The following is a 19,690-nucleotide window of genomic DNA, read 5'->3' as shown; positions in this document are numbered from 1 at the left end:
TAGTGGCTGGCGATAGATCCGTAACACAGTGATCTCCACACAGTTGGACCCCGTAGTATGGTTCAGCTGGGGATACAACGTATCCGGCTTAAAGCGATTTTCGTATTGCACTTACCTCACCTTTTCCAAGATGCCTTCTAGTTATATTGCACATCCAAACAGACTTGCCTGTGGGGGTACTCAGGCCATCCCACGCGGGGACGACATTTTGTTCGAGTCCCAGAGGGTCGAGACGCGCACGGTACACAGCCTCCGGCGCATACAGGGGACAGCCGGGCGGGGGGAGCCGCCGGGGGACGGCGCTCGCTGAGTCACTGGCATACACGGATTCGTTGTGTGGCGCGCCCCCGATCTAGCGATCGTGCGCTTGCACGACGGATCGTGCTCCCAGTCCACGTGCACGCCCCCAAGCGGTGAACCTCGACGTGTCGCCAAGTGTTTAACTGCCCGACTGCGCCTCCTCTTTGCACACGTAACCGGACAAGGCAGTCTTTTTCTCTCTGCGATAACGTCTCCTCGATGGAGCCGTTGATCCTCCACGCGCTTTCGGCTGTCTGCGCGGCGGGCGCCGCCCTGCAGAGCACTTGTACGCTGGCAGCGGAACTAAAACCCGATTTTACAGGCACAATTCCCAGAGAAGGCGTGAACACAGAAGCCCAGAAAGTTGTCTGGCTTGGAGCGTCGAGGACCCTTCTCGTTGAGGACTGGGCTGGCCCAATTTTCTTGCCGCAGCTGGACGGGGGTTCCCCACCGGACCCTTCACTCGAGCAGATGAACAGCGTGGCGTACGTAATCGAAAACGGCGCCTGCGATTTCAGCAAGACTGTGGAGTACAAGAAGTTATTGCCTGACTACCAGGCACCGCTTTGGGTTCGCACCTCATACGGGCAGTCCGGAGAGGTCGTGGAGTCGCATGCGTCAGCAATTGCGAACTAGACGTTTACAAACCCTCCGGCTGGAACGTTGAGCGGCGCGGTTAGTTTCTGTGTGAGGTTTATGCTAAGCCGCGAAGATCCCGAATTGCCACAAAAGCCGCCTGGCGCACCAAACGGACCGCTGCCGGGCAGCAACGGGGAGAAACGGAGTACCGACCAGGGAGAAGACGGTCCGGTGATACTGGAAGCCGGCGTCGGAACGCCGACCCCCCCACCAGTATCGCCGCCGTCCGCCTCAAGCGAAAATCTGCAATCGTCGGGCGGCGGGAGCGGCAGTGGAGGTGGAAGCGGTTCTTCCAATGAAGGCGAGCCGCCACGCGATCAAGCAAGCCAAGAAGGAGGACAGAAGAAGGACAACGAAGACGCTGACCTTGAAGTGCAAAGCCACAATAACCACGATGCAACACCGCCACAACTTGAAACAGCGGAACCCGGGCTCGGCAAGGAAACCGACGTCACCCAAGAGAAAGATTCTAGCGGAAAACACCCCGAGCTACAGCAACCGACTCTCTCACCAGCCAGCGACCCTGAAGAGACCGAAAAGGTTCATGCAGCTGCGCAGCCTTCTGTAAGCATTGCCGAGTCGCAGCGCACACGCCTCAGGAGGCTGTCCGCACCTGAGAAATCCCTAGCCAATATCTAACAATCGTCGTGCATTCCGCTGGATGGCATGTTTTCGTGGGTGCAGCCACTGTTTGGGCTTCTCTTCTCGCCGTCGTCACCGCTACTCTGTCGACACTCTAGGTTCGAAACCCCGCATCGAACCGCCACTTAGACGTGAAGTTCGTGCATGGGAGGCGCAGGAATGATGTCGTTTACATGGGAAGACACAGTCCAGGACGAGTGTGGCGATACTTGTGTGCGTTATGTTGTGCTCGCCATTTATGCTGAACAGAAGGATCTGCGTTTTCAAAGGCAAGTTTCAAACATCAAATCCGTAGTTTGCGACTCAGTCCGCGTGAATCCGGCGAATTCAGCTTCTTGCCACGATGCAAGCTTCAGTTAGCGATGCGAGCCTCAATGCGGCGCAGAGTGGACCTTGGCGCCCTCTACCGCATGGCCTTATGAAGGTCGCCAGCAGGAGTGAGGACATCAAAGGGCACATGAGCGAATAACGGAGCTCAGCAATGCGTAACGAGCAAGGCCCCATAAAGATGGTTGAGAGAACCCAGAGTGACTCTCTGGCACTGCCTTGTCGCAAGGCAAGGAGGCCGACCGTTCTCGCATTTCCCAGGCTGCGAAAACAGCGTCTGAAGGCTCCTCAAATGCTTGCGTCGCGTTAGACTCGCTGGAGAACCAGATGATTTCCAGCGCACTATCGGAACACCGAGCACTCGCAGCTGTTGTGTGGAGTCCCGTTTTAACCCGCAGCTTTCTGCTGCATCGGAGGAAGCGAGGCCTGCTCGAACAGACAGCGTCCAAAGCGAAGAGATAGACAGCACAACCGTGTCGAGCACCAGAACATGCTGCAGGACTCCTAGCCATGCAAAAGCAGCTGCCTAAAAGAATTGATGGCCGCATACACGTTTTTGACGCGCGTAAAAGTGCAGGAAGGTGCATTGTTTGGCGGATCTGCGCGAGCGCGAGACTCTCCCGCCATTTTCGGTGTCCGTGTGTTCGCTTGAAGGTTCTACTGTCAGGAGTAGGGCTCCAGTTGACGTGTGAGCATTGCAGTTACTCGTTGAGGTATACCAGGGGAATAAATACTATCGCACCGAGGCTGCTTGATTGGTGAAAGCCGCACCGCCCAACCTGCCGAGTGTCGTCGTGCGACGGCGCTTCGAGACCCTGGATGCTCGATTCATAGCCAGCGAATGCTGGTCTCCAGTGACCGCTTCTCTTCTTTGTCACTCAGAGGGCATGCCGTATGCTCCCCCAGCATCCGGTTGTGCGGGGGGCGGCGATCGACGCCGGCAACACTTGCCACGGCAATTGCGAAGGCGGGCGACCATGCCTAGCAGCAGAGGCACGGGGGCGCTCTGAGTCCATCTACGTGTCAACCAGAATGACTGGTAGGGTTTCCTCCACTCGTGTACAAAAACGCTAAACTCCGTCTGGCGCGCGTCTGAGCTGGCTGTGCCGCCCAGTGTCGAGGCGGCGGCGGCGACCGCGCGGGTCATTTAGCCCGTCCGTCCCGCGCGTACCCAGCCCAGCGGCGGGCTTCCACAGCCGGCGACGCCCTCGCGTCAGCTGAATGGCTGGCAGCACTGAAAGAAAGGCTGGATTGACATTTCATTGTTGACGGAAAACTGGGTCAGGGATTGTTTCGCACGGCTGCGTGCTGAGATCGCTCAGCGATCCACGAGAAAGCAGTTCCACAATTCCATGTAGGTCACACCATGGCGTCCGCGTTGCTGCGAGCGTTAACGTCCACGCTCCTGGTGGGCGCGGTTTTGTTTGAGTGCGTCGCGTCCGATCGCGGAGAGACGACGTCTGCGCCAGAGTCGATCATCACCATTCCCAAAGACGGCATTTACGCCGACGAGCAGAAAATCGTTTGGCTCGGTCCGTCCGCTGCCTTGCGTATCGTCGACTCGACTAATGCGGCCGTTTTCAAGCCTCAAGCGAACGGGGAGTCCTCAACAGCGCCGTCATCCGAGTCGATGAATCGTGTGGCGTATGTGTTTGAGAACGATGCGTGCGACTTTACGAAAACAGTGGAATACAAGCAATTGTTTTCTGGATATCAGGGACCATTCTGGGTTCGGAGCCCGCAGGCGACTGTCACGGATGGCGACGGGTCGTCGCCTCTACTTGCCAACTACACGTTTACCAGCCCCGCTGTGGATGTTGTGGGGGAGTAGCTAGTTTCTGCATCAGATTTATGTTCAAGAGCCCTGGTTCAACAAACGCGGAACCGCCAGGACAGGGAAGCGGTGCGCCCGGTGTGCCGCCCGACCACGGCGATGAGAGCGAGGGCGGGACCGGCGGAGGAAAAGAAGATGACAGCGAACTGCACCCGCCCAGTCCAGAGCTTCAGGCAGACCCAACACAACAGCCGCCCCCCAGTATACAAGACAGTCAGAGCTCCGTTGGCAGTACGAACAGGGATGGTAGTAACGGTGCAGGCAGCAGTGCTGGTGGGAGAGGATCTTCCGGTAGTACGGACCAGGAAGTTCCGAAGAAGGAGGAGGAAGACAGTGGACCTGTCTCACAGGAGAGCAGTCATGAAAATGATGTGCTCAAGCCTCTACCAGAGCCTAATCCGGTACCCTTGCCGGGCGTCGCGAAACCCGAACGGGGTCTCGACAACGGACACGCAGGCGAGCACACAGCAGCTGAGAATACTAACAGCAAGCTCCCCACCGCTGAAGGCTCTAATCTCGAATCCCCACAGGGCGCGGGGGGCTTGGGCGAGAGCCAACAGGCTGAAGAAGCGAAGGGACTTGCGCAATCACCTGATGGCAGTCTGCCCGGCGCGCCGCATGCAAGGCTGAGAAGGCTCTCTGAACCGAAGGAAACACCCGCCCATTACTTGACTGTCATAGTGCACTTTGATGGGCGGAGCGTCTCGCGAGGGATGGCCGCGCTCTCATCTGTTTTCTTTGTCGGTGCCACCGTGCTGCTCTCAGCATTCTAGAGGCTGCTGATGCGGCACACTGCGTCGTCGTCAAGAAATTCCCGCACCCCTGAATTCCCTCGGTACTCCAATCGGTGGCTCATCTCTGGTCTGTGTGCTTGGCGGGCTGCCTCGGTCTGTTGTTTTGTATCCAGTGTCTGTGCCGAATATGAGCGAGCTCGTAGTCCAGAATAAATTGCCCGCTCAAACGAACGCCGTGTTTCTTGAGTCAGTAAAGCAGCGGCCCGTTCAGTCGCCTCTTCCGGCCGAAAGATGGTCACTTCGGTTATAGCTGCTGCCGCGCCTTTTTCCAACTCTCGCTGGTCCGGATCTGGTGGAGACGGAGAACGCAATGGCAGACTAGCATCAAAGCACCGCGTCCATGATTAACGCCGACAGGACCTACTTATGCAGCAGTTCGGCTGCGGCGCTACCGAGCTAGAGGATTGACGCCCCTTGTCCTTCCCGGACCGTGAACACACGTCATTGCCGCGGAAGGTACACTAACATCAGCTCAGCCAAACGTTTTGCGGCAAGAGGTCTTCCAGGATAGATCTATGGAAAAAACTTGCGACGCGCCGAAAAATACGCGCACTAGACTCTTTAAGGCCGGTGACTGACCTGTGCGTGCGTGGAGCTGGCGTGCGTATGACAGCTCTACTGTAACTATCACTGCTGCTACCACAGAATAGCAACTGTGTCGGCAACCTAGAACGCAGTCGTCAAAAATGATGTATCCGGAGGCGCCGCGGGCCGCACCAGAACGTGCGGTTCCACAAAGCATGTGTTTGCAGATACCACTTGACTGTGTTGATAGCTGTGACGGCAGACCACAATCGCCCAGACGTTCCACAGGCGCTCGCGTCCACGTCCACTGGCGATGTGGAAACCCTTTCGAAACCTAAACGTTCGCTACCTCTGCAGTAGCATGGAGCGGCGGTTTCGGCTGATAGGTGTTGAACAGAGCTGTGCTCAATAAAAAAATTGCAGCAAGTGTCTATAATATGTTCCCCTGGTATGGTACGCTTAACCTATACGCCTGCAGGAGCTGGTAGATCAACTGTATGATGAACACCAGCAGTGCAGTTATGGACGGTTGGAGCGGGATTCTGCACGCGTCCAGTGAAAATAGCAAGAGTCCGGTCCCGCAAGTGTCACTGGTTGCGTTTTTGTCTGAAACGAGGGGCAGGACCAGACTAAGTACCTGAGTTATGACGCGGGTGACCGATGCCGCCCCCTTCACTCCTTAACACAGAGGAAAAGAGCGCATTACGTTCCACTGGGTGAGGATTTCGGAAAAGTGTTCAAAGACGGCGGTGAAGCTAGGTTTCGGCCGCGCTGTCTTGTTACCCCGCCCCCGAGCACTGCGGCCGCAGCACGGAGCTTCATTTTGATGACAAGCAGTGGTCGCTCGCTTGTCTCGTCTGCATGCCTTGGCTGAACGAATTTAGTTCACCGTCGAAGTCGGAAGATGCGAGTAGAGAAACATCAGCCGTGTTATACAAATACAAGAGTGCTTCCACGGACTACCACCATGGTGGCGGCCCTGATTCGGGCGTTTTCCTGGGCGCTCGCGGTCAGCGTCGTTCTTTACTGCACCGCGGCAGAGGCGGGAGAGCCGGCAGCCGAGCCAGACTTCATCTTCACCATTCCCAAAGGAGGAATGGAGGCGGAAGAGCAGAAAGTCGTTTGGCTGGGGCCCTCGAAGGCCTTGCGCGTCGTCGACTCCACCGATGCCGCCGTTTTTTTGCCACAGCCTGGGAACAGCCCCTCGGCAGCGCCTTCGTCCGAGCAGATGAATGCCGTCGCATATGTGTTTGCGAACGGTGCGTGTGACTTCACCAAGCAGGTGGAGTACAAAGAGTTATTTCCTGAGTATAATAAGCCCGTGTGGGATCGCTCCCCACCTGCGGAGGCCACGGTTGAGGGTGATTCGTCGCCTTCATTGGGCGCCAATTACACCTTCACAAGTCCACCTGCAGAAGCTTTGGGCAAAGTTGCCAGTTTTTGTGTGAGATTCATGGTGGAGAAACCTGTAAAGTCTGAAGCGGGGACGCAAGAAGGGCAAGAAGGACCGAACCGAAACTCTGGTGGACCGCCCCCTGGAACCAGCGAAGAGGGGGGGACCTAGACATCGGAGGCAACCATCCTCGCTCGCAAAAGCCGGATTTGAGGTCTCCTGAAAACCCTCCGAGTCAGCAACTGGCCTCCTCGGCCAGCGATCAAACGTCTAACAGCACAATGAACGGGAGTGAGCAAGACGGTGGGGGGGCTGTGAATGGTGGGACGGGATCGAGGGGACTACAGGGTCAGGACCCGTATCACCCGAAGGAAGAGGAAGAGGAAGAGCGTGGATCACCCGAAACTAACCGACCAGAAGCCCAGCCTCCAGTTCACGCCGTTCCTCCTGCTCCAACGCCCCTCCTGGTGAACGTCGGATCCGACGGACGCAATCCCAACGAGACAAGCTCCCACAAAGAGGCGACGAGTGCTACATCGAAGGTGCCTGGCGAAGACAAAACAAGTACCGCTCCAAGCAGAGCCCCGGAAAACCTGCGGGATCCCTCTGGTGCAGACGAAAAGAACCAAACCGCCCCACCTCTTGATGGTTCTCCAGTCAATGGGCAACACACACGATTGAGGAGGCTCTCTGAGGCCAACGAAACAGTACATCAATACCTGACACTTGTCGTGCACTCTGGTGGATGGAGCGTTTCGAAAGGAATGGCGACAGTCTCAGCTTCTCTCCTTGCCGTTGCCGCCGCTGTAGTGTTGGCATTCTAGCTGCCGATGCCATAATGAACCCGCGCGTCAGCGCGTCCCACCTGCGCGATGGGAGCCGTAGTGATGGCAGCAGATACACTGAGCGCGTTGGCGCCTGCGCGGCTTACCCCCTTTGTGAAAAATGTGTTTGCTTTTCGTAGTTTGAGCTGTGAATGACTGGACAAGCTTAAGGTTAGTCGGCACTGCCTTTTTTTCTCTTCATCGAATATATGTACACGCAGCACGCATGCAAGTACGTTAGACGTTTCTCCTACCAGTGGAACCGCCGGCGCCTGCTTCCACACGTCCTAACAGTTTCCGGCCTGCACAAGAGTCTGAGTGGCGCCGACAGGATAGTATTCAAGAATGATCATCTTTTATGTGCCAGTAGACGATACCGCAGTGTGGAAATCGCGAGCAGCCCGAGGGGCACTGCAGCGGTCCATGTACGCGACTCGAGCCCCTGACCTACAGCATCCGAGTAAAGACGGCAGCTTGTCCGCGCATCAGCATCGACCGACAAGGGTTCCCTAGCTGAGTAACCGAGAAGCTTGCTGAATTCAGGAGTATGTTTTTCTTTCTTCCTTCTCGCTCGAGCAGCCACACAGTTGGCATGCAGGAATGACGAAAAAAAGGCTCTTGACGGCTTTTGAACATGAATTTTTCCAAGAACTGACCGGAAGACCCATGCTGTCGTGGGTGCCGGATATTGAGTGCAACACAGCAGAGTGTGATTTGGCGCCTGTTTGGGGGAATTTAGGTTACCGACGCGTGGAATCTGCGTTCACACCCGGCTCAGTCAGTGACGCGGACTGCCGAGCTTGCCCAGCCGATGCTGCCGAGGCCGACGCAGCTGAAGCCAATGAATACGCCCACGCTATCTCTGCAACGCGTCCAGGAGGTGTAGCAATTCCGGAGAATTGGTCGCCACGCGAGTCTGAATGTACTTTCAAGCGCCAGTTGCTGTAGCATGTGAAACAGCAAGCAGCAGCTATCTTGCGTCTACTTCAAAGGTTGTGACACAATCAACAAGGCAGAATGCAACGAGCAAATTATAACACAGGGAGCTCCGCCCGTTCCACAGATCGGCGCCGCCACCATCCCCCGCCACGTGTGGGCTGGCTAGAGGTGCGCGACCGGGTAGGCCTCTCAAATTGACTCGGCGGGTAACGACCCGCATCTCTCCCCCGTGCTGTCCCTCGAGCAATGCCAGAGTAGCGGCGGTCTCTTACGTCCAGGGCTCGCGGACTTTCCATTCTAAAAAGGCCCAAGAATTTTTGTGTGGTTTACGCGGTCCATCGGAAAACATGGCCTCAGCGCGCATCTTCATCTTGACGTTGTGCTTGCTAGACCTGGCGGCACGGTGCGTGCCAGGGCTGTGCCAAGGAGAATCTGCAGAGTATCAGGATGCGTTAGACTATCCCCATGTTGATGCGGATCAGGCGAGTCAGCACTTGGCCCCTGAAGAGGATGTGGACGAGGAAAATGACAACCCTGGTGTTGTGGAAAAGGGTGGTTTGGTTAGGACGCATTCAGTGGGGTCCCGGTCGACAGAGAACGGTGGCCTGCTGTCGAAGATTTCCAAGTCTCTCTACGGTGCTACCGGTTCTTTCGCTGTGTCAGCTGCGGTTTTGCCGGAGTTGACAGAAGGGCAAATTAATGGCGTGGAGCCTGTGTCGTTATATGACAATGTTAGAACCGTTGTGGGTCTCGGTGCGCTAGCGGCAATGCTTTCTTTTCTCGCTGTCAGTGCGTATAAGACGGGGAAACACTTTTTGAGGAGACGGCATCGGAAGAGCGCCGCTGCCGCGGGCGTCTCTATTCTGGGGGAAGAGGAGACAAACGGTCCTACTCGAGACGATCACTGATTGCAGGACGCGATGCCGAGCAGTAGGTGCTCACCCCCGTTTGGCCGAATACAGCATCGGTAATTGCGAGTAGCCGATGTACGGGAATCTGTATGTTTGGCACAGAGGCGATTTTAGGCGGGAACAGCGAAAATGGGGCCAACTCGAGCATGCGTGGTTGTGCGTGGAAACATCAGTCTTCGTTACATGAGCAGTGTCGGGAGTGCCGGGGAACAAAGATCACGCGGCAGCCTCGTGAACGTATCCTTCATTGCCTTCCCGTAGGTTGGTATCCGACTCATGACGTGTGCGAAGAATACATGCGTCTGAACGCTGCTTCCATATTTTCAAATCATGCCAGGGAGCAAGGTCATTTTTACCGAACTGACAAGCAGAGCATACGAATTACTTCGAGTGTGAAGAGACTCGATTTCAGTCGAACACTTGAATTCTCGACAGCAAAACCTCACCTCACAGAGCGGCCTCGTCTTTGTATCTGAATGCTGAACATACTTGTGAAAGTGAAAAGCTGCCTGACATCTGGAGGAATTGCTTTGGTTGTTCGCCCACCATGCAGGTGTCCGTTAGGATACTGCAAAAAAGCGAACATGACACTCTGGCCACTGGGAGCTGCGCAGCTGGGAAGCCAGACTATTGACTTGTAGCTGGTGGAGGGTGCTGAGCGTGGAATCGTGTTCTGCTGGTCGCAGTCAACTGAGATGTGTTTCTCAACTGAACTTCTGAGCTGATGTCTCACTCTCAGAACTCGGTCGCGCCCTGCAGTTACCGGATGCACCAACAATGTGTCATATATCTCGCCCTACGTTCCATTATCGCCACGATCAAATGCGAGCTCCCTCACTTCGTTGCACGCAAATAAAGGACTACAGTCAACGGTTGCTGCGAAAAAACTATCGCGGTATGAATATCTATACAGTGTTCATATTCGTCTCTACACAGTCCTGAATGCGTTGAACCGCGGCCTGTCCGGTTACGAGCCTTGCCGTCCACACTCCTGGTGGGTGCGGTTCTTCGCTCGTCAGTGTCCGATGCAGGAAAGTCGATGATTGAGCCAGAGAACATCATCACCATTCCGGACAAGTGACGAGCAGGAAGTCGTTTAGCTCGGCTCATCCAAACTCCTGCGTGTTGTCGACTCGACCAATGCAGCCATTTTCATGCCGCAAATTGAATCCCGAGCCCTCAGCAGAGCCTTCGCTGGACCAGGTTAACAGTGTGGCGTAGGTGTTTGAAAACAAGACTTGCGACGTCGGCAAGACTGTGGAATACAAGCAATTATTCCCGGAGAATGGGCAATATGTCCGACTTGATGAACGCCGTGGCGTATATGATTGAGAACAGACCATGCGACTCCATAGAGACCGTGGAGTACAAAGAGTTATTTCCTAATCATAATAAGCCGCTGTATATCCAGGAGGATATTACTATCAATATCATGGTGGCATGGTCCGGGACACCTGTACATTCCTCTGAAGTCAGTCGGCACCTCATTTCCCCATCGCTGTCGGGGCCGCCGGCGGTTGGTCATGCCCCAGAGGCCTCTAGTAGGCTAGTGATAGCCCTAAAATGTTGTGGATACACGGTACTCGCCAACAGGAAGATGAAGCCGATTCAAATGGACCTCTTCGCCTGTTGGTGTGAGTCCAGAGTGTGACGTGATACTTGACTTTTATGCTTTAGGTGATGGACCTTGTGGCGCTGGGAGCGCATTTCCCACCCCACGCAAGCCCAAAGATTTACATGCCACCAGAGAGTCAAGAGACACGCCTAAGCAAGCCCTTTGCGAGAGCGAGCATTCGCTCATACACCTGGACGGTGCGGTGGTACAATGCTTAGACACAATTGGACGCAGGGTTCTCAGAAACGTGGTTCTGCAGATGTCTGGCAACCGTACAGAAATTGCCAGACAGGTTTCAGGTCATGGATTCCTTGCTCAGCCTGTCACGGCCTTTTTAGATTGGATGTTTTCAGCGGTCAACTCATTTCGCTACCACATTGCGGGCAAGCGGCGCGTAGGGGGGTAAGACTCATGCGCGAAGGTGCGACGCCCGTTAAACATACGCTGAGAGCCTGCGAGGCCGTACACATATAGAGATTGCACGTGATCCCAAAAGCGTCAGATCGGTTGGCAAAGTGGTAGCTCACCCATTGGTGTGTTTTATTGACGCCTGTGTGACGTGAGTCGGTGTGCGACAGCTATACCAGTGTGCAACCGTGGATAAGCCTCGCATCGACCGCAGAATTGCGGCTTGCCTGGCCTCTCCCTGACCAAGTAGCGGAAGTTTCCGACCTCAAGGCTCGCAGCGCACCCTCATCGTACTGCATGCGGATACGGCACCCGAGATGCGGCGTCACCGCGGAAAACGAAATGACGGCGAGCCTCTACAGTTACTCCTCGACTGCTGTCTGTACGAGTGCTCTTGTACAAAACAATGGCGCCCGCCCTTGTGCAAGTGTTATCGTCCATCATCTTGGTGGGCGCAGTTCTTCTCTGCTCCGCGACTGAACCAGGAGAGCCGACAACTGAGCCAGAGTCAATCCTCACTATCCCGGAAAAAGGTCTGGAAGCTGACGAACAGAAAACTGTTTGGCTCGGCCCCTCCAAATCTCTCCGCGTTGTTGACTCGACCAATGCAGCCGTTTTCATGCCACACCTGGAGGAGGCCCACCTGCCCCTTCCTTATGCGGACCAGATGAACAGCGTTGCGTATGTGTTTGAGAACGGTGCCTGCGACTTTAACACGGTTGTAGAGTACAAGAAGCTGTTTCCTGAGTATGCGAAGCCGTTGTGGGTTCGCAATCCGCCTGTGATGGCGGCTGCTGCCGAGGAGGCGTCACCCTTACCGGTAACGAATTACACATTTACCAATCCACCCGCGGAGTTGCTGCGTGGACTTGTTAGTTTCTGCGTAAGGTTCGTCATCAGGCGCCCATCGCAGTCGCAGGGAGGCTCTTCAAGCGAGTCACACACGACAGCAGGCAACGAGCCTTCAGGCGGTGATGAGGGACGCGGAGCCGATGGTGGCGTACAAGATGGTGCCACAGACCCTCAGGGACTTACTGATGAGCCTTCAAAGTATCAAAAGCCAGAGATTGGGTCGACTGGTAGCGAGACGCAGAACCCACAAGCAGGGGTGGGTGCTGGCGGAATTGGTTCAGGCGAAGGCGGTGCGCCGGGCGGACCCGGTCTAGCCATCGGAAAAGCCGAAGATACTGACGAACTGAGTGAGCAGAAGGTTCCAAACACCCCTGCGCTGCAGACGCCTAACCATTCAACAATTCCATCTCAACCTTCGGCTAGCCCCGTCATCCTTGCTGGGCCTTCACCTACAATGGAGGAACAGGGGAACGTAGGTGAAAGCAAGCAAGAGGCTGACGACGGTGCCAGTCCATCTGGCGTCGTACCTTCGAATATCAAGTACGAGGTCCCAACAGGTCATCAAAGTGAGGAAAAGAACCATCCGGGAAATGCCAGTGTATCTGAGGGGTCGACCGTATCCGGGCCTGAAGCAATTGAAGCACGTCCAGAGAGGGCATCTGCCCAACGACTCGAGAGAGGCGAGGCCGGTGCACCACAAGCGCGCCTGAGGCGGCTTTCGGCGCCGACTGAAGCGCCTGAAAGATACTTTACCATCATTATTCATTCCGATGCGTTGAGCACTTCAGGCAGACAGGCAGCTGCGTCTGCGTTCCTCATAGCAGCTGCTGCTGCGTGGCTTCTTGCGATGCTCTAACTGTGCGGAGCATGTCTCTCTAGCAAAGCTTCCCTGATGCCCCCTCAATTAGCCTCAGAGTACTGGTTGCTTGTGTGTGTCGACTTGCTGAGGCTATCGACGCGATAAGTGGTAGGGTGTATTGGTCGATGGGTCGCGAAGTGCTGTCGCTTTGTCGTATCAACAGCACGCAGTCAGTAGCTTCGACCCGTAAGCGTGACTTGCTATCACACCTTGTGACAGCTCATCTACAGGCATTCATTTGATGTTCATTGCTGTTCGAGTTCAGCGCAAAGACGCGTTCCCCCGTCTCACGCTGTCTCGGCACCGACGGTTACAAACAATACAGTTCAATGAATGTGGGCGTTGATAATTACAAGCCGAGCGTCTGCGATAAACTACAGGTGTTGCCACTTCCTCTGGCTGGATCTACGGCGTTGCTCGGATAGTCGGGGTACTGGGGCCGCATTGGCGAAATTTGGCATGGTAGCCTTCTGATAGACGTCCGGGCGGTCGCACAGCCTCCACAGAGATTGAACTGTACTTTAGTTAGAGGGCTGTCCTCTTCGGACAATGGGGAACAGGGGATCCGTTTAACCGCTTTGGCCAGCAAGTGGTAAACCTGAGGTTATTTGCAAGATGCACTGAGTTTCGAGCGACAGACGTGAAGACCTACCGCTGGTTGAGAGAAAACTGGGTTTCGGATATTAGGGATTCACCCGTGCTGAGTTACCAAACTGTATATACAGATAATATATATATATATATATACCTGACCTACAATCAACGCCGAAACAGATGCCAGCGCCTTTCCGTCACTGCGGCGCCGCGTACAACAGCGGCGAAGTGGTTGCAGCCGAATGTGCGCTTCTCGAATACACCATCTGTTACATGAATTAATAGTCTTTTTGCAGTAGGGGGGAGCCACGACAGGGCCGATGTGTGCCTGTGGCCCTTGGCTCTGTGGCATGAGACCACAGCAACAGTCGTCCACCGTAGGTTCACGTCTGTCACGCATCCGCGGCTCCCTTTGCCGAAGTCAGGAAGTTCATGCCAACCAGCGACGCCGTTCGTCGATTCTGGGAGTGCTGACACATCAGGTGTCGTCGCCGCCGCCCTTTGAGAACGCTAAGCTGAGAACGCTCTCGCTACGAATCTACGGGGGCCGACGCACCGAAAGAGTGTCGAAAGATCGCGGAACATGGCAAACACGCAGTGCCGACTGGCGAGTATCAGACGGACGCATGCTACGTAAACGAGCAATGCAGTATTGATCGAAAGTAACCGTTAGGCGAGCCCGCTCGCCCCTCCTCGGTGCTGCTGATAGTGGCGTGCATCTCGGCGTTCACTGGCACCGTTGCTGCCATACGTGAAAAATGAACACTCAGCACATCTGTACCCCTCTGAAAGGCCTTAACTCGTACAGCGCACGAAAGATAGAATTGCCCCCTCTACCTGCGGGCTCTCCGCCTCTTCCACTGCTTCGGTCAGAGACTGTGCCTTTCTAACTTCCTGTGTCCCATAATGGACGATCGTCAACATACCGTCAACATACCCGGCGTCGCCACGCAGCTCGTCCGCCCCGACCTCCGGGCAGGGGCTAGCTCAGAGAGTTCCCTCACCTCAACGACTCGCACCGCACCCTCCGTCCACTGCAAGGGGGCACAACACTCGAGCCGCGGATTCAACGCCAAAAAGATATTGATGGCGAGTCACTCTGTGTATATTCGATGTGTGCTCCGCCCAGTCTCGAAAGCACTGAACAATGGCGCCGCTGCGAGCCTTGTCGTCCGCGCTCTTGTTTGGCGCGGTTCTCCATTGCTCCGCGACCGACACCGGAGAGCCGACGGTGGAGCCAGAGTCGATCATCACCATCCCGGAAAAAGGACTCCAAGTGGACGAGCATAAAATTGTCTGGCTCGGACCGTCAAAGTCCCTGCGAGTCGTTGATTCCACCAATGCAGCAGTGTTTATGCCGCAGTCCACTGTATCGCCCTCGGTGGAGCCTTCGTCCGAACATATGAACGCCGTGGCGTATATGTTTGAGAACGGTGCATGTGATTTTACCAAGACCGTGGAGTACAAAAAGTTATTTTCTGACTATGGGAAGGCGTTATGGGATCGCAGCCCGCCTTCAAAGGAGGCGACCGCGGAGGAGGTCTCGCACTCACCGGTTGCGAACTACACCTTCACAAATCCTCCCGCGGAGGTGTTGCGCGAACTTGTTAGTTTCTGTGTGAGGTTCGTAGTTACGCCTGGCTCGAGCTCGAGCTCGGGTTCGTCCGAAAAGCCTGATGAGGAGCTTAGGCCGCCATCAAGCGGAGTTCCTGGCGATAGTGTCGAACAGGGGAACGGTGTACCCGGAGAACCAGCATCTCCTGGCGGCCCCAATGATGAATCTCCGGAGAACAAGGAGGAATCGGAGAACCCGCATAAGCCACCGAATCCTGGAGTGTCTGGTGAAGTAGGGGAAAACAACACGGAAGATGGGGAGCATCATGCAACTGCCCCAGCGGCGACAACAGCCGCGCCGCCAGGCGACAGAGCCGAAGTTTCACCACCGAAGCTGCCACCCCAACTCCCTCCGAAAGAACCTCTCCCCCAGCACATGGATAATGGAGCAAAGGGAGATGGTGCCGTCGGCGTCGCTGGACCAGGCGCCCTTGGAGGCCAGCCGATCGTTGGCGAACAGGACTCGCAGGTATCCAGCCCAGTCGGCCGTCCTCGTGAGGGCGGCGCAGTCGATCAAGCAGCGGCCGAGAGGGTGCCTGTGAGAAATCCTCTCGACGACGAAGGCAAAAACGGCGCGCGCTTGAGGGCTCTCTCAGAGACTGCTGAGAAAGCGGAAAAATACCTGACCGTCGTTGTACACTCTGCGTCCTTAAGCGTTTCAAGTTGGAGTGCCGGCGGCCTGCTGTTGATTGCTGCTGTGCTTTTCCTGACATACTAGTCGCAAGCGATGTGCAGGAGGACCGAGTCGGGTGAGCGCGTGCACCGCCCACAGGAAGGGCCTCTCGTGCTACCCGCCGATTTTTTTGTTCGAGAAATAGGGTCCTTTGCAGTTCCTACTGGGGCTGCGTGAGTACATGCGTGGCCGTACCACCCCAGCCGACCCTTTTGCGCGTGTGAAGTATCGCTGTTTTGCATCATCGACGATAAGCTGACGAAGCGCGGCACGGATGTCACTCCGCACTCAGGTGCAAGCCATGGGAGACAAATGAGTTACTACGTCGAAGTGAATATTGATGGATGGGAGCTCTCGCAGTGACCGAATTATGCCTGTACTCACGCTGCTTCCGCCACATTTCTGACGGTCCGACGTAAGAGTGTCACGCTTCAGTGATGGGCATGAAGTGTCAGGCGCGTGATGCTGTTCTAGGTGCTTGGCCGCTTCTATCCTGAGAGATAAGCTCCCTCTACCGGAGCCCTAATGTGTCTCTGCGTTCTACGACACACCTGTCGCAGCTCTCGATCGCCGCGAAAAAGCACTAACTCTCACCCCCTCACGTTAGCACTGTCGCGCATCCAAGACTGGAGCGCGACCGCACGCATCCAGGATCCAATAGTAATATTGATCTGTTGATGCAGTCAACGCGATCTTGCTGAAAGCATGAATCTCGGGACAGGTGCGCACCTGAAGATAACTGACTGTATGGTTCTTCTGCGTGAGAGACTGCTCCTTTTCGTCACTGGTAGTGTCTCCCCGCTTCGAAGGTTCCCACTCCTGACCTTCATGATTACAGAAAAAATCCTCAAACAGGAAGTACATGCCTCATTGCTCGAATCGGAGACCATGCTCCCGTGTCTCACGTACCAGGAGGCGTAGCTGCGTAGGAACGGGCCGAGCTGGCGAACAGCCGCGCTGCCCACAGATGGTCTCTTGTGCTATCTGCGTTTTTTTAGATCACAAGATAGAATCTTTCGTAAGCCTTGCTGGGGCTACGTGGGAGCCTCAGTGGTTTGATTAGCGCTACCCACCATTCTGCAGAAAAAGATCCGCGATAGTGTCTCTGCCTCATGTCGGTGTCATTTGAATCGTAGACTAGACTTGTGTCATCAACGGTAAGCTGAAGAAGCGCAGCTGGGAAGGAGTGCCGCACTGAGATGCAGGCCATCGGTGACTGTGTTGAGTTGCAACGTCAAACTGAAGAATCGTAGGATTAGCACTGTGGCAGTGGTTCCATAAGGCCACCTGTCACACCTCTTCAGCCACATTTCCCGCGGTCGGGACAGACGTGTAGTGTCAGGTTGCAGTGGCGGGAGGCAAGTGTTCTAGATGCTTGGCAGCTCCTATCCTAAGACATATGCCCTTCCAATCGCACGTTGCTCAGACTTTACAATTTACCTGTCACCCTTCTTTGTTGTCGGGAACAAGCGGTAGGCCGGATCTCCTCACTGTGCCGCTGTCGAGGAAAGGCGCGCATGCAGCACCTCGACCGAGACTGCAGGCATCCATAATCAAATACCAAAATGGACGCAGTAGATGCATTCGCGCGCAAATCCAGAGTTAGCGTGTAAGCGTTTACCGTGAGGTAGCTGATCCTGTGGTTCTTCTGTGTCAGCCACAGCTCCTTCTCATCACTGGTCGAGTTTACCCGGGTAAAGCCTTCCTGTTCCACAACTTTCATGCTTTCAGCCACTGTTCTTGAATAGGAATGACCCGGATCATCGCTCCGAGAAAGATTCATGCTCCCTTATTTCATGTCCGAGAGAGCAGCTACGCTATGAACGAATCGACAGCGGCCGGCGGCGGTGACCCGGCACGCCGGTCGATGCAGCACCGGGCGGGACTTCACGGTACGCGTGCAGGCAGTGGAGAATTAACGGCAAGGCAGAGAGGAGCGAGTCATGTCGTCTTTTCGGGCGGATACTTGCTGTGAGGTTTCTCTCATGTCTGGGCCTGAAACCGCACGCTAAGGTTATACGCTCCACCGCCAGCCGTACTACAGCATGTGTGAGACCATACACGAACCAGACTCCGCCTCCACTGAGGCGGAGGCAACACAGACAAACACAGTATTGTCGACAGTATTATCGCACCCTCTCACAGCAAGTGCTTCCATCTCCTCTCCGGACTCAGACGAAGCACATCCTGCATGATGAGCGGCTCAAGTGTGCGTGCGCTTCAATTCTTGCGTCTCCGCGGCGTCGCCGGCGCGACCCCGTGCCCTCTCCCACAAGCCAGGACGATATCGCGGAGGCCTCACCTCAAGGCCCGGCAACGCTCCCTTCTTCCAATGCATGCAAAGAACGACAGGCAAGTGACTGTCGCGGCGAAAAACTTCTCCGAGCTCCACATTTCTATCTTCTGCGCATGTGCTGCCCCGTCCTATCCCGAGCTCATTGAGCAATGGCGCCCGTCCTCTTGCGCGCTTTGTCGTCCACTCTCTTGGCAGGTGCAGTCCTGCATTGTGCCGCGGCCGATGCAGGAGAACCGAAGGTCGAGCCGGAGACAATCATCACCATTCCGGGAAAAGGCCTGGACGCTGACGAACAGAAAATTGTTTGGCTCGGGCCTTCTAAATCTCTGCGAGTGGTTGACGCCACCAATGCAGCCGTTTTCTTGCCGCAGGTGAAGGGGGAGGCCCAGGAGGAGGATTCTTCCTCGAACGCGGGCGAGATGAACAAAGTGGCGTATCTCTTTCAGAACGGTGCATGCGACTTCAGCAAGACCGTGGAGTACAAGTCGTTATTCCCTCAGTCTCAGGAGCCGTTGTGGGTTCGGACCGCGCAGGAGCAGCCTACCGATGCCGGCGATCCGCTACCTTCATCTGTGGCGAATTACACATTTATCAATCCTCCCGCAAAAGAGTTGAACGGGGTTTCCAGTTTTTGTGTGAGGTTCATGGTGAAGCGCCCTCTGCAGTCGCATTCGGCTCCGTCAGCAGCACCTGACACCACACTTGGCGACATGGATCATAGCAGCAGCGAAAGCCACAGTGATCGTGGTGTGGGCGCCGGGCACGTTCCGTCCGAGCCTCCAAAAGAGCAGGAGCCAGAGCTCGAGCTGACTGGCGATGAGAGTCCGCAGGGTCAAGCAGAAGAGTCTGGAAATAGCGGCGGCTCCTCTCCAATTCTACCGGCTGATTCAAGGGCTGCCGCCCGACCGCAGACCGACAAGGCCGAGCAGGAAAATGAGGAGATACCCCAAGTTCCGCAGGTGGAGAATTCTGGACCATCCGGCTCTAAAATTGAGAACTCAACCCCCAGCAAGACTCACCCTGAGAACTCTGCTCAAAAAGGAGACAAGGAGGAGCCAAGTAGTAACAATAAAGGGGACGTCCCTAGGCACGTCCTTCCAGGCTCCGATCCTGCGAACATTCAGAAGTCCGAAGGCGATGCACACCACGACAGTGCTGCCGAGCTTGAAGTGAGTGCACCGAAGGATCCAGAAGAGAAGGACAAAATCCATGAGCCAGATGTGCAGGACCCCAGTAGGGGAGCGAGCGCAGGAAAGCAAGCACGCCTGCGAAGACTTTCAGAGCCCACAGTGTCACAGAACAAGTACCTGACCATCATCGTGCACTCCGCTGCAGGGAGCGCTGTCGGACGAGTAGGAGCTGCATCCGCTGCCCTGCTAGCTGCAACCGCGTGGCTGCTGCCGATGTTCTAGCCGCGTGAAATTTTCGAGTGCAGAGGGTGTTTCTCCGGCAGGCACGGGCGAGGCCTCCGTGCGGAAGTAGTTTTGTGACGGTCTGCTTGACTGTTCGGCCTCCTGTCTGCCTCCTGGCAATCGCCAAGTTGTTGCATGATGCCCAAGTATTCCGCATTGCAAACATGTCTCCGTATGCTGTTGCTTTGGAATCGTTGCTCTCCGATCGCATCTTGCGGCTGGCTCATGGCGTCGGCATG

The 19,690-nt window shown here is 55.7% G+C and overlaps 9 protein-coding genes across 9 annotated transcripts; all 9 read left to right on the top strand.

The window, feature by feature from the left end:
* Window positions 1–519: 519 nt before the first annotated feature.
* Window positions 520–936, top strand: BESB_049340 (Toxoplasma gondii family A protein; the record flags this gene model as incomplete). Its single annotated transcript, XM_029363385.1, has 1 exon — window positions 520–936. One exon carries the CDS (start codon window positions 520–522, stop codon window positions 934–936), a length of 417 nt encoding a protein of 138 aa, XP_029220751.1.
* A 60-nt stretch (window positions 937–996) lies between these two features.
* BESB_049330 (uncharacterized protein) lies at window positions 997–3,739 on the top strand (the record flags this gene model as incomplete). The annotated part of the gene is made up of 3 exons (XM_029363384.1): window positions 997–1,503; window positions 2,791–2,947; window positions 3,231–3,739. 3 exons carry the CDS (start codon window positions 997–999, stop codon window positions 3,737–3,739), a joined length of 1,173 nt encoding a protein of 390 aa, XP_029220750.1.
* A 20-nt stretch (window positions 3,740–3,759) lies between these two features.
* On the top strand, window positions 3,760–4,515 carry BESB_049320 (Toxoplasma gondii family A protein; the record flags this gene model as incomplete). Its single annotated transcript, XM_029363383.1, has 1 exon — window positions 3,760–4,515. One exon carries the CDS (start codon window positions 3,760–3,762, stop codon window positions 4,513–4,515), a length of 756 nt encoding a protein of 251 aa, XP_029220749.1.
* Window positions 4,516–6,028: 1,513 nt separating this feature from the next.
* Window positions 6,029–6,625, top strand: BESB_049310 (Toxoplasma gondii family A protein; the record flags this gene model as incomplete). The annotated part of the gene is made up of 1 exon (XM_029363382.1): window positions 6,029–6,625. The coding sequence occupies one exon, from the start codon at window positions 6,029–6,031 to the stop codon at window positions 6,623–6,625; it is 597 nt and encodes a 198-aa protein (XP_029220748.1).
* A 110-nt stretch (window positions 6,626–6,735) lies between these two features.
* Window positions 6,736–7,278, top strand: BESB_049300 (Toxoplasma gondii family A protein; the record flags this gene model as incomplete). The annotated part of the gene is made up of 1 exon (XM_029363381.1): window positions 6,736–7,278. The coding sequence occupies one exon, from the start codon at window positions 6,736–6,738 to the stop codon at window positions 7,276–7,278; it is 543 nt and encodes a 180-aa protein (XP_029220747.1).
* Window positions 7,279–8,564: 1,286 nt separating this feature from the next.
* Window positions 8,565–9,125, top strand: BESB_049290 (dense granule protein GRA7; the record flags this gene model as incomplete). Its single annotated transcript, XM_029363380.1, has 1 exon — window positions 8,565–9,125. The coding sequence occupies one exon, from the start codon at window positions 8,565–8,567 to the stop codon at window positions 9,123–9,125; it is 561 nt and encodes a 186-aa protein (XP_029220746.1).
* A 2,432-nt stretch (window positions 9,126–11,557) lies between these two features.
* On the top strand, window positions 11,558–12,859 carry BESB_049280 (Toxoplasma gondii family A protein; the record flags this gene model as incomplete). The annotated part of the gene is made up of 1 exon (XM_029363379.1): window positions 11,558–12,859. The coding sequence occupies one exon, from the start codon at window positions 11,558–11,560 to the stop codon at window positions 12,857–12,859; it is 1,302 nt and encodes a 433-aa protein (XP_029220745.1).
* A 1,744-nt stretch (window positions 12,860–14,603) lies between these two features.
* BESB_049270 (Toxoplasma gondii family A protein) lies at window positions 14,604–15,788 on the top strand (the record flags this gene model as incomplete). Its single annotated transcript, XM_029363378.1, has 1 exon — window positions 14,604–15,788. The coding sequence occupies one exon, from the start codon at window positions 14,604–14,606 to the stop codon at window positions 15,786–15,788; it is 1,185 nt and encodes a 394-aa protein (XP_029220744.1).
* Window positions 15,789–18,188: 2,400 nt separating this feature from the next.
* On the top strand, window positions 18,189–19,451 carry BESB_049260 (Toxoplasma gondii family A protein; the record flags this gene model as incomplete). Its single annotated transcript, XM_029363377.1, has 1 exon — window positions 18,189–19,451. One exon carries the CDS (start codon window positions 18,189–18,191, stop codon window positions 19,449–19,451), a length of 1,263 nt encoding a protein of 420 aa, XP_029220743.1.
* Between the last annotated feature and the right edge of the window lie 239 nt (window positions 19,452–19,690).

This window comes from Besnoitia besnoiti, chromosome III (assembly GCF_002563875.1).
Source record: "Besnoitia besnoiti strain Bb-Ger1 chromosome III, whole genome shotgun sequence".
In the NCBI taxonomy this organism is placed as follows: domain Eukaryota; phylum Apicomplexa; class Conoidasida; order Eucoccidiorida; family Sarcocystidae; genus Besnoitia; species Besnoitia besnoiti.
Note: the sequence above shows the minus strand (reverse complement) of the source record. Positions and strands in the feature narration are given on the sequence as shown.